The sequence below is a fragment of the Astyanax mexicanus genome, chromosome 12 (genome assembly GCF_023375975.1).
Source record: "Astyanax mexicanus isolate ESR-SI-001 chromosome 12, AstMex3_surface, whole genome shotgun sequence".
NCBI classification, from domain to species: Eukaryota; Metazoa; Chordata; class Actinopteri; order Characiformes; family Acestrorhamphidae; genus Astyanax; species Astyanax mexicanus.
Genome location: NC_064419.1, coordinates 20,921,665 through 20,935,265, shown reverse-complemented (window position 1 = coordinate 20,935,265; position 13,601 = coordinate 20,921,665). Strand labels below are relative to the sequence as shown.

The 13,601-nt window shown below is 38.0% G+C and overlaps 1 protein-coding gene across 2 annotated transcripts in view; it reads right to left on the bottom strand.

The window, feature by feature from the left end:
• Positions 1-289: 289 nt before the first annotated feature.
• prickle3 (prickle homolog 3) overlaps positions 290-13,601 on the bottom strand; it is a 64,585-nt gene continuing 51,273 nt past the window's right edge. For both annotated transcript variants that reach the window (XM_007238032.4, XM_049485903.1), the window contains 7 exons: positions 13,186-13,323; positions 11,002-11,205; positions 9,625-9,811; positions 6,933-7,265; positions 6,386-6,664; positions 5,024-5,407; positions 290-3,888 (listed from right to left, as the gene is read on the bottom strand). In XM_007238032.4, coding sequence (XP_007238094.3) covers positions 3,419-3,888; positions 5,024-5,407; positions 6,386-6,664; positions 6,933-7,265; positions 9,625-9,811; positions 11,002-11,205; positions 13,186-13,323 — 1,995 coding nt within the window. In that variant the 3' untranslated portion in view covers positions 290-3,418. The remainder of the gene's footprint in view (positions 3,889-5,023; positions 5,408-6,385; positions 6,665-6,932; positions 7,266-9,624; positions 9,812-11,001; positions 11,206-13,185; positions 13,324-13,601) is intronic.

Genomic DNA, 13,601 nt, shown 5'->3' with positions numbered 1-13,601 from the left:
TGTAGTTTATAGAATAAAACAACAATGTTCATTTTACATATACCTGTAAATAGCAAAATCAGAGAAACTGATTTAGAAACTGAAGTGGTGTCTTAATTTTTTCCAGAGCTGTATATCTATGGTCTACAAAGGAAAAATCCATACCAGGATTTTGTTCCAACTGACTGGATGGCACCACTACAGCTGAGCTGCATTCTAGGGTAGATTTTTAATTACCAGACCTGGATTTGCCATTTCTGTCTAGAACTAATATTTAAACTTCAGTACCAGACGAAATGAAACAGAGAGATATTGTGAAATAATCTTTTATTCTCTTACAAAGGAGAATGTTTCTAAAAAACATATATTTTAAAGATATATTTACAGCAGAATAAGAGTTGCACCATCACCCATGATTGTGGATTATGCTTCTTATTTACAGAGCTATAATCTTCCATATACCTAACTTTATTTACTTCTACTTCTCTCAGTTACACTGAAGAATGTTCTGAAGTAGGAATGGCTCTATGTTTTATGTCATACTTTACATTTTTGAGCAGGACAGTAACCACCTCAATATGAAGTGTGTGGAGCACTGAAGAGTTTCCTATTATTGAGCTTGTGAAAATCCAAGGCCTAAGGCATTTTAGGGTTCTAAAAAGGGTTGTCTCGTTCTTCAAACTTGACCTTATAAAACAACTTGGAAGATCTACGGGAGCAGTACACTGACATTTATGGCATTTGACGGGACACTCTTATCAAGATAGAGAATTAGATTTGAATCATGTTACACATGAGAGAATGTAGAATGGCTGGTTGGGGGAACTGAACTCCAGTTTGCCACAGGAAGCACAGGGTTGATATGTGTATCTTTGAATGCTATTACGTTGCAATACCGAAAATTAAGTTTAAAAACTGTCTGAAGTGATTTTAAGTGGTCCAGCGAGCTAAGCACTGCCACTATGATCAGAACATCGCTCGTTCGAATCCTGTTCATGTAGCTTGCCATCAGCTGCCGGAGCCCCGAGAGAGCACAACTGGCCTTGCTCTCTCTGTGTGGGAAAATGGTAGACACTCCTTCCACACATCACTTCAAAAGGGTGATGTCGATTAGCATGATGTGTCTGTGAGCTGATGTATCGGAACCGAGTCGATGCACTTTTCACTTTTTTTCCGAATGCGCTCTGATGCTACTTAGCAATGCTGCATCATCATCAGCAGTACAAAAAGAGGAGGTGGCTGACTTCACATGTATCGGAGGAGGCATGTGCTAGTCTTTCCACTTCTGGTGTTGGGGAGAGAAGGGATTTAACTTAAATTTTCAGTTTCTCCTGACAGTGATGATATGTTGGAATTTAACTCTTAAGAATGAAGGTGCTATAAAAGTTTTTTTTTTTTAGCGATGCCATAGAAGAACCTTTAAGCCCTCTGAGCAGTCTCTGTGTGCCTGTGTGGCAAAACCACACCCTCTAAATGTTCAGAACTATTCAGCCCTGCAGCAAAAAAGAGGTCAAACAATGTTCTTTATGGAGATTAAGTTGTTCTTCTTGTATGGCATCATATAAATAACCCTTTGCAGCACCTGTATTCACTTGAACAGAAAGAGCCTTTCTCGTAATTACTAAATTTTTCTATAACATCAATTAACTTGTGGTTATCTATGAATCTGTGACACTGACAATCTTCCACCAAGACAGACTTTGAACATTTTTGGACAGTGAAGAAGTTGGTTCCAGTAAAGAGGAAAAGCACCTAACTGCAAGCACCAATCCTGCTCACACTATAGGCTAAATGTTTCTTGGCTCCAAGACATAAAAAAAGTTAGAGGAAGCTCTCTTCTCTTTATAAAACTGTATATAAAAAATAGCAAAGTGCTTCAGCAATCCATAAAGAGGTCTAGATCATTCCATTTGCCCAACAAAAGCTCTTTGTTTTATAAAAAAAAACATACAAAGTGTCCTAAATGATTTCTGTTCAGTCTTAAATGTGAATTGCAGTAGTTTCTTGGCGTGTAGGCTTTGTTGCAGAGCCAATCTGGGGTCCACACTCCACAAGTGTCCGTTGTGGATGTAAGTATTGATCAAACATCTTTAAAACCATAAAGTTCCTGAATCAACTTGCTTGACAAAGGCAAGAGGCAACAAACTCTAATGTCTCCAGAACTGCGTTCACATTACAAACCTTAATTGTCAGATGAATGTGTGTAACACTTTTTCACTGTGTAAAATAAAAATAAATGTGAAGAAAAAATTTGCAGATCTCAATAGATTCATTTTTTATTCACACAAGAACATTTAACAAATATCAAATATTGAAAGCGCTAAGTTGGGAATTGGAAAATCTCAACATCTGATATGTGTTCTATGTTCTAATGTGAATAAAATGTGTCTATGAGGTTTGCAAATAATGTCATTCTGTTTTTATCTGCATTTATTTACATTTTACCCAGCATCCCAACTTTCTGGAACTGAGTTTAAAAAAATAAAACAAACAAACAAACAAACAAAAATTGCTAAAGGAGTAAATCTTGAACATTAGGAAATTAAAAGTAGGTTTCAGAAACACTACCATTGCTAAAACCTCAAATTGTATTACAATATGTTTTTATTATTTTGGAATAATTCTGGGTTTTCTGCTTAAACTGATTTATAACCGGCCGGAAACGGCCCATGCATTTTATTTTGGCCAAATGTTTGCAAATACAATGGGTGTACCATTTTTTATCATACACAATAAACGTCAAAAAATCTGTAAAAAAAAAGAAAAAATCCAGATTGTGATATCGCAATTAAATAGTCTTTTTTCTTTTTACTTTTAATTGTTTGTTTGCAGTGCACTACATGTGCAACATTTGGTTTTGTTGTAGATTATTGTTGTTACTTTACCTTGTTTTTTATTTTATACAAAATAAGGGTCTTGTGAAGTTACTGTTTACAAAATAGACAAACCTTTACAGAATTTTTTGTTTTAACTTATTTTATGAAACTCTTATATTTATACTAAATAAAACTCGAAATATAATTAATTTTACTGTAGTATTATATTTCTAAAATTAATTAGACAAGTGTCAGAGTTTTGTCACTGAATATAGTTATCGCAAAAATACCCTGAAATATTGTGATATTATTTTAGGGTCATATCACCCACCCCTAGAAAATACTTCATTTAATATAATTATACCAGATTATAATTAAATATAACATTAGAATCTTTGTATCAGTGCATCACAGTGCACTAATTATCAGTACAGCTCTAATTGCTTCATACTGAATCTGTCCAATCACAGCCTATGTTTGAAATGGGGTTAAACGTGATTAGAAACAAATCAGATTTTGTTGTGTTCACACAGATCTGTAAATTCTGATCTGAATTGGGCAAATTTCGTTCTATAATGTGAACACAGCCTGTAGCTGAGTGAGTTTGTTTCTCTCTCTCTCTCTCAAGACAGTATGCAGTTTTTATCTTTGTCTTTGTCTTTGCTGCTCAGACTGTGTGTCCTCCTCCTCCCCCTCAGGCTGCCTCTCTTTTTCATCTCCTCCTCCTCTCCTCTCTCTCCATCCCTGGCCCTATCTTGTCCAGAGAGTTGCGGGGGCAAGGGAATACGCTGTCCCAGGAAGAAGCCTTCCTCCTCTGAGTCTGATGAAGATGAGCAGGTGGAGCAGGAGTCCTCGTGTCTGTAACGGGTGGAGTGAAGGGTCAGCCGGGCACTGCCATCTCCATCAGGGGTGCTGGTGGAGGGTTGTGGGCGCTCCCCTCCTCTCCACTCCAGCGTGTCCAGGCGGGGTCTGTCGCGGCGTGAGCGTCTGAAGCGTCTTTCTGTGCCCAGGTGGAGCGAGGAGTCTGAATCCACATGGCTGCGGGTGGATGGGCCTGCAACCCCCCGCCGGAAACTGCGATGGTATGAACCGTCTGAAAAGAAAAGAAGGCAGTTTTTTAGTTGATTAAACGAAGCTGTAAAAGATAAAGATTCAAACATTACATACTATCATATTTTTCTTATTTTAAGATGCACATAAATTCCTTTAATTTTCCCCCAAATTGTCAGTGCGCCTTATAATCTGGTACATCTTTTGTATGAATTTTACCAGCCAGTCACTCCGCTAAAGTGCAGCTTTATACAGGAGTTTCAGTTCAGTTCTCTAGCACCAAGGCTGGATCCCCAGTTGCGCTGCTGGAGCAGAATTAGCCGCTAACCGCACTAAGCACTAGCTCTTTCGCTGTTCAAAGGTGAGTATATCGAACTGTATCCTGCAATTGTATCGTGTTAAAACAAGCTATATGGGAAGAACCGCTAGCTAACATCACCCAGGGTTACTGGAACACTCAGAGCTTCTCAGTATAGCGCTATCGGGCTGCATTTTCTAGCGCTAGCGGTTAGCCACTAATGCTGCTGCACCCAGCCTTAATGGAAATTAGGAAATCTAAGCTTTTTGTAACAAACAGAAGCACTTTACTCACCCAAATAAACAGTTTTAGTAGAAAAACTGTAGATTAACATTCTTTTTTTTTTAAGAATTACAGTTTTCCCCACTACCACCACCCAGCAGCCAGACCTGCTGAATTAGAAGGAAAAAATGGTAACACCCCTTTTCCTTACTAGTGTCGCAGAATGCGCCTTATAATCCAGTGCACCTTATAGTGCAAAAAATACAGTTCTTCAAATAAACTTAACATAAAATAAAGATAGGTGTAAAAATAGTTGCACCCACAAGGACATATTGGACTGCAATGCTATCCAGAAGGAATATAAAGGTTCCCAGGAACAATAAATGATTAAAAATGTACGCTAAAATGGGTAACTCTTGGTCATATTTGTGTTGTGCACCCCAAACCATGACACAAGGCTTTCTGGATATGTGACGTGACGCGTGACATCAAACCGTTCATCTTGCTGTTGAAGACTATGCCACTCCATGGCCCCTTCAATACAGTCTGGCCTGACTTCTCACAAATTTGATTTTCTCATATAAACTGTTAAGCAGGGTGGTGGTAGTGTGATTGTGTGGGGATACTTTGCTGCAATTCTAAGCCTTAATGCTCTTACCCAACAGATCCATCTGAGGGGGCATTCCAGCTCGAAGGCGTAGTTTGTGTCCAAAACCTCCATCAGCTTCCTCTTCCTCCTCCTCCTCCTCCTGTTGCTCTCCCTCATCCCCCTCTCTTCGATCCTCCTCAAGCTCAGGCTCTTCCTCATCTTCATCTTCATCCACTGAATAGCTGCAGCTGATTGGCTCCCTGAAGCTGACCCTTGTCCGTCCTGGCTGTGGAGCGGGTGGAGGGGGGAGGTCCTCAGGCTGAGGGGCATCAGATGAGGGCAGGATTGGCAAATCATCAGGGCCAATGAAAACAGGAGGTGGAGGAGGAGGGAAAGAGTCTGTGTGGTTTAGGGAGTCAAACACAGGGGAGGAATTGGGTGGAGTGAGGATACCTAAATAAAGATTGAAAAAAAAGAAGGATATGAGTGGGAATGAAAAATAATATTTAATTTTTAGGTAAAGTAAAGAACCTTTACATCAAGGGTTAATCGCAAAAAAACATTACTTTTATATTTATATTTACTTAGCCTTCTACTTAATTACAGACAGTATAATCCAAATATATACCTTGTTTTTCTGGTCAATCTATTTTATTTGTTAACATACATCCATTCTTGTATGTGTGCAGTACCCATACCCATTCCTTGACAACCATGCTTTTGTAATGTTTACACAATGTAAAATGTGATTTTGAATTGCCTTGTTGAAAATTGTACGACCCATCACAGAAGTGTACTGGTACAACCCCACCATGATGAACCCTGGCTTTTGGACATGTTTCTGATAACAGTCTGGATGGTCCTTTTCATTTTTGGTCCATCCCATGTCTGTTTTTTCCACAAAACATCTGGAACACCGATTTGTCAGACTGTGTAATAAATCAATAATCTCTCTCTCTCTCTCTCTCTCTCTCTCTCTCTCTCTCTCTCTCTATATATATATATATATATATATATATATATATATATAGAGAGAGAGAGAGAGAGAGAGAGAGAGAGAGATCTCTTATTTTTTTCCTGAGCTATATATATATAGGAAAAAAATAAGAGATCACTTCCATTTTTGAATCAGTTTCTCTAATTTCACTATTTCACTAGTTTCGTTAGATCGTGGCGTGGCAATCCGACTCATTTACACTTTCTCTGTCTGCAGACAGTCTGGCGGCGCTGATTTCCTAAATAAAAGCAGGGCATACTAACAGGGCAATCAGAAAACTTCAAGCTACACCAGATTATTCTTTTACTTCACTTTTACAGCTTGGTGGAAAGCTGGATTTGATGGTTTTTAATTTGGTAAAATCAAATAAACTCAATTTTTAAGTGGTCTGTTATTTTTCTAGGAGCTGTATATATGTGTGTGTTAGAACTTACTTGAACTGCTTATTTCCACCAGTTTGCAGCTGTCTTTTGATGTTGAGGTCCCTCTGGAGGTACAGCTTGGTGGAAAAGGCCCAAAATCTGCATATCCATTCAGCTCTACCATGTATTCCAGCCTGCAGTGTTTGTCAGCCTTTGACTGGTCTCCTGAAGAAGGTGGAACCCAGCCATTGGCTAAGGAGGTGAGCTGGGAGGGAGAATGTGAGTTCTGAGGCAGTCTCTCTCTGTAAGGTGGAGGTGGGGGGCCGTCATTGTGTAAATGAGTGTGCACACCTTAAAAACAAAAAAAGAGGGAAATATATCAGAAGGAAAATATTTTATTTCAATATAAAATTCAGCAAACAGCAGGACACACTTTGTACAACACTTTTTGTTTACAAATGTATTCCATGTGTTCCTGTATAGCTTTAATGTCTTCAATATAAAATTTGCAATATATACAAGACATCATAATAGAAAGAAAAAACACACAGAATGAGAAGAGGTGTGTCCACACTTTAAACTGGTACTGTACATGTACTTTATACCAGTAATGTCATACCTCTGCTCTCTGACGGTTGAGCTGATGTACTAGCAGTAGATGTTTTCACAGTGGCTGTGGATGCACAGCTGCCCTCCAGTGGCCGAAGTGGTGAATTTCGGTGCTGCTGCTGTGTGTGTTTGTGTGTGGCAGGTTTGCTCTGCAGGGCCGAGTCGCAGGAGTCCGAATTGTCGGGGTCTTCTCCCAGGGAACACGGCCGAGAGCAGAAGATGAGTCCCCCGCGGGGGAGGAACGGTCTGCCCAGAAGGGGGAGTCGGCAGTGCGCGCAGCAAAAGCAGGCCTCGGACGCATGCCAGTGCTGACCTTCATACGTCATCTGACCCTGGTCTATTCCTGCAGAGAGGCAAAGGCAACATGTAGATGAGGCCATACTACAGGACAATTTCACACACAATCTCTTAACCATGTTGTATTCTGGCAGAAAAACTGTTAATTGTTTTTTTTTGGAATTTTCTTAAAAATAGGGGTGAGTTTAACTCCTTAAAATGCCTTGTCCCGTATACGGGCTATAGATGTAGGTGTAGATACAAAATCCTTTTTTTTTCTGCGATAAAATAAGTTATTTACATTCTAAAAAAATTGGAGGGCTTTGAAATCAGGACATTTGGAGAAAGCTGCCTGTTTTTCTTTACTCCACTTAATAATTGCATATCAGTAACAGGAATCAGCCCAAATTTTGCAGGTTTAAGAATAGACGTAAAAACTAGAAAAACATAACTAAACTAAAGGTTTGGAGGACATAACTGTTTGATTTGTATTCAGGAAAATATTAATTTTAAAATAGACTTCAGAAAAGAGCCAATTTTATGATTTTATTAATTATTTTTTGAAGTTAGCAGATTTACTTGAATATATATTTTTTATATTTTCTATTACAATTACATTTATGCTTTTCAGTAATGTTCCTTATCAAACTATAGCTACATGAAAGCTTTTTATGTAATGCTTGAATAGACATCCTCAAGATTTAGGTGTGTAATGTCAAAAATCCTGGCCTGTAATCGACCTTCATTTGAATGATCCGATATCGATTTATATAAACCCAAGATTGATTGTTGCAGATTTAAACCTTTTTTCTTATATTTTTTTACTCACGTTCATTTTATGCCTTGATTCTTAGCCCATTTTCCACGAATATGCGTACAGTTTTAAAAGTCTCAAGTTTAATCTCGCGAGAACATTTTTTCTAGCACTGCCCTCTGGCTGTGGTGATCAGTAAAGCATGGCTGGAGCAGCAGTGATGGTGCCCAGGATTCGGCACTGCGGGGGAGTTTCTGTATACATGTAATTTTCTTCTGTATTTCCACTCACTTCTGCATGTGTTTATCAAACTAGTAGATCTTACACTGTTTTAAGTCGTTTTCCAGTGTAAGTTTTGTCTGTATTTTATTTAAAGTAAGACCCGAATGGCTGAAGCTACGTTAGCTTAGCAGATTAGCCGATTCACTCGGGAAGCTAAATACGTTAGCAGGATTTCTAAAAACCAAGTGCGAGACATGCTAAGCTAATCCCCGTCGGCACGCAAGCAGTGTTAGGCAGTCGTACAGTGTAAAAGGTGTAACTGTTAGCCAGAATAACTGTAGATTAACCTGTAACTCAGTGATTTAATGTATAAATAGTTAGTGAAATTATGATTGTGTTCTCATTGTTAGCGCTGTTGGTAATGCAGTTTGTTTTTTTGGAGAGTTTTTTTCTTGTAAATTTAATAAAGTTTTCTCTCTTACCATTATTCAGTCAGCTTCTTGTCTTTTTATTGTCACTATGCTTATTGTAGTATCACATCTGAACTAGTGGGTATGGGTAAATTTGACACTTTTATTAGCAAATAAATAAGAAATTGAAGCATGTTATGTTTTTGTTTTATGCAACTAATTGTCAGTATATACAATATATACAGCGCTGTTAAAAATGATGGCTTCCAAAGCCTCATTAATGTTCTGGAACCATGTTTTACCCACACGTAAACATTTGAGTGAAGTGATTATTCCAAATCTGTATAGAGATATGGAGCACGGTGTTGCAATTAACTAAAGCTACATTAAATGATATTTTTTAAAATGTTACTGCTGTGTTAAATATAATATAAACAGTAATATTTTAATAATGGTTTTAAATAAAGTTTGCGTGTTACTTGAATAGTTACAACATTTCATATCCAAACTACAATTTTCATTGCAACTAAAATTTCCCTAAATTGAATTGAATCAGGACCTTGTAAATTGGAATTGGACCTAGGAAATCAGGGGTGATACCCACTCCTACTTAAAAAGCAGTGATAATGGATATTTCTTGATAATGGGCATTCCTTGCAGGTGGAAAGTAGAATTTGTAAACTACACATGCATTTTTGAACACAGAATGGTCACTTGAAGTGCAAGAGGTATGTGAGTATGTGAGGCAGATAAATAATATGTAAAAGATTTTGCAAAAATGAGACAAAAGTGCTGCTTCAGTTGTTTATAAAGATATGTCTAGTTGTAAGTGTTCATTTGTACAATCATCGAAAACAAAGCACAATGTTTATCATAATAACAAAATTCATTATGATAATTTTAACAGATAATTATACTAATTCACATCAGATTCTGCAGATATAGAGACCACAGGCACCAAAAATGCCTATTGCTTTACAATATAAAAAAGTGTAATTTTGCTGGGTCTTTTATTGTATGTATGAGTTAAGAAGTCTTACCAATATGCTCTCCACATGTGTCACAGTACTCAGCGTAGAATGATTCGTAGCAGGTGCAGCAGTACGGCCGGCTCTCTCTCATGATGTAGCGCTGACCGCCCAGTGCCGTCTCACACTCAAAACAGCAGAAGTGCCTCATGTGCCAGTGGCGGCCCTCTGCCTCCGTACACTCATCAGCTAGAATAACCTTAACACCATGAGAGGGAGAGAGGAAGAGGGTCAGTGTCTGTGGTTCAGTGACTCTGGTTTTCTGATTTGAGGGTGTTTTAGGTGACTGAGTAGATTTAAGTAACAACAGGACTGAAATGTGGTGGATAACAAGTTTCTCTGACAGCAGAAGTCAAGTGAAGGAATTGCTGCCCTCTTGTGGCCACTGAGGTAACTTAAAGGGGCCACAAATATTTAGACATTATAGGATTTTGTAACGCTATACAATAAGGGCCACAAAAAACAATACTTATGACAGTAAAAAACATTGTTAAATGATTTAGTAATGTTTCAACTAATTATTAATTCACACTAGTTAATATACAGCTCTGGAAAAAAGAGACTACTTCAGTTTATCTGATTTTGTTATTTATAGGTATATGTTTGAGTAAAATAAGCAATGTTGTTTTATTCTTTAAACTACAGACAACATTTCTCGCAAATTCCAAATAAAAATATTCCTTTAGAGCATTTCTTTGCAGAAAATTAGAAATGGCTGAAATAACAAAAAAGATGCAGAGCTTTCAGAACTTTTCAGAAAAGTTTTTTTTTTATCACAGTTTTCATGCATCTTGGCATATTCTCCTCCACCAGTCTTACACACTGCTTTTGGATAACTTTTAGCTTGGTTTGATGGCTTGTAATCACCCATCTTCCTCTTGATTATATTACAATTTGGTAAAATCAAAGAAACTCCTCATTTTAAGTGGTCTCTTATTTTTTCCCAGAGTTATATATTAGTCGCGGTCATACAAAATCCTTGTATCTTCATTTTTCTTGTTTTTCACAGTTTTACATAATTAAAATCTGTCAGTTTCACTGTGAATTAACCAAAAACAATCCTCCAAATGAAAAATGAAAATACAGAAGAATTGTATCTTTCATGTAATGCTGACATTCTAGAGATACTTGTTCAAAAATAAAATACAATAAAATAAATAAATACACACTTTATATGTCTCATGGCCAATTTTGTAGTTTTGTTACTATAACAGTTGATTTATCAGGTTTGTTGTACTGGTTAACACTAAAGTGCTGAGGGCCTCAAGTACATTCCTGTATGCTCTGTAAATCGGGTTCCTTTTGGCAAGTAGCCGTGTTCACTTTGCGCCATGGCAGAAAAATAAATGGAGAAAGTCTGATCTCTTTAAAAGTGAAAATTGTGCTGACCTCATCGCAGGCCTGGCAGCGGGGCTTAATGCGCTCAGCGTGGTGCCGCCCGCAGTAGATGTGACTGTCCTGGTAGAAGTAGATAAGGTCCACAAGCAGCTCGCTGCAGGTTGCACACTGGAAGCACTGCGGATGCCAGCAGGTGCCATGTCCGGCCCGGGATGCAAACACCGCAATATCACCCCCGCAGATCTGCCTACCACACTGCAGGAGAGACAGAGAGACAATATATAGGGGTTCCTATTAAAAATGTAGTTTCATGTTGTGATTTTCACATAGACAGAAATCACACAGACAGAAATCACAAAGACAGAAATTAAATACCCACAATTAACCTGCACTTGCTTTTCAAACATCACTCTAAACAAGCATCTATAGCTCACATCTTTCTGAGCTGAAATACCTTTTTATTTAGGAAACACCACCACTGGTGCAAGCTGCATTCATATATGCCATTCAGTTTATCACTGGAATTATGAGGCTAAAGCTGCAAATAAACATATGGGATCAATTTCTCAGACAGAGATTAAGTCTAGTCATAGACTATATTTTATTTTCAATGGAAAATCTCCATTAAAAATGCTGTATAGTCCAAGACTAGGCTTGGGTTCCCTAGAAGACAATACTCCTCTAAAAAAATTGAGTAAATACATGTCCAAATCATTTTTTAAACCATATCCAGGTATTATGATTCCCCAAGTGCCTTAGGGTACTGTGTACTACAACTTATTACTCTTAAGCTATACACTATTTCCTTGTAGCTCCGTAGCCATTTATAATTGGACCTTGATAATAGCAGCTTTACAGCTAATACTAACTTCACCTTCCTCACAAGTACACAAGTACATACTGTATTTATTGCATTTATTGTCTTGAGCTTTTGTACTTATTGTCCATGCCACCCTGTGTTTTGTCTTGCATTAATGCATATCTAATATCTGTCTTTGCACTAATGTCCTTCTATGACTGCAATGGTGATCTAGCCTAACAGTGTTTTATTGTACTTTAGAACCCAGTCTCAGTATAATGACAATAAAGTTGAATTGAATTGAAGGCATTTTTCTCAAACTGGTGTTGTGGCAAAGTCTGTCTCCACTGCACTTTCATGTTTGTGTCACTTAATTTTTTACTGAACCATTTTAAATAAACTTCTGCTAGGTAGAGCTGTATATAAATATGAACTTAGTAATATGATAAAAATCACAATATTGCGGTTATAATTCAAAATACCACAGTATACTGCAATACTAAAGCAATATGCACATTTTAGCATTTATTTTACTATCAAATTGTCAAATCAGAGTAAAACTATAGTTTACTTTCTATCCAATCAGAACAGTAGAATCTGAAGACAGAGCAAAATCTAGTGCCATCTAGTGGTCAGGATTTGAACACAATACATTAGTAACCACTGTCTGCCACCCATATTTGCACACTAAAGAAAATTGATTTGGTTTTGTTACAATTATTTTTTAAATTGCTACAATAATGCAAAGCACAATATCGTAATACTTTGATTTGTCAACAGTTACACCCTTACAACTAGGAAATTTCTTCCTAATTTTAAACCAGAAAAAAAAGAAAATTGTTTTGCTTTAATTTTGAACTGTAACTTAATTCACAGAACCCCCCAAACGGCTTTAGTGACTCATCTCGTCACTCGCCATTCCTGTAAAATGAGTTTTTAGCATGTAAACACATAGCAACATTCAATGACTTCACTTCGCTAAATCAGGCCTATAAAGTCACTCAACCTACACAACGCTTATCAATCTACATTTTCACAAACAAATCTGAAAGGTCAAATCAGGTCAAAAGGCAACTTTAATGCCCATTCGAATTAGACAGTTGTTCCGGGATTACTCTGTTCAGCTGGGTGAGTAGCAGGCAAAGCCACATCTGTTCGGCAGCTCCATAAATCAAGGCTAGATGAAACAAAGTGTCGCTCCCAGCCTCCGACACACCCTCTCAACAAGCATTCATCAGCCAGGGTGCGTTCAGAGCGCTGGGACGTGGCACAACACTTCAAATGCTGTAGCTGAGGGGTGCCTGGATGCACGCAGCTTTATGTTTTCCATATGAGGCCCTAAATCTGCATTCCTAAATCATTCCCTACTTCAGACCAAGCTGAGACACTAAAAATGTCTTGATCTGCTGCTTTACTTTGCTTTTGTTTTGCTTTACCTGCTGGCAAATGGCTCCGGTCATGGTGACAGGGAAGAGGCGGACGATGCCACGGCCCAGGTTTTCTCTCTTCCTCTGCTGGCTGAACAGCCTCAGCTCCTTTTTCTCTTCGTCGTCCAGGGAGTTACAGTATTGGGGCTGCACAGCACAGACAAAAAAAACACACAGACAGACATACAATGTTAAACAAGGGAAGTTACACACGTTCACAACACAGTCTCACACCAAAAACAAAAGGGTGGTTTGGGCTGTGGAATACAAGCAGACAGACTGGCCTTCTTTGACTTCCTTTTTACCCTAAAAGTAGTCAAAAGCCAAGAGCCTCTGTACTCAAGTTTTTTGCTATTAAAGGTGGATTTAGTGATTTTGTACAAACCATTATATGTACGCTAGTTACAATGAATTCAAATAAATGA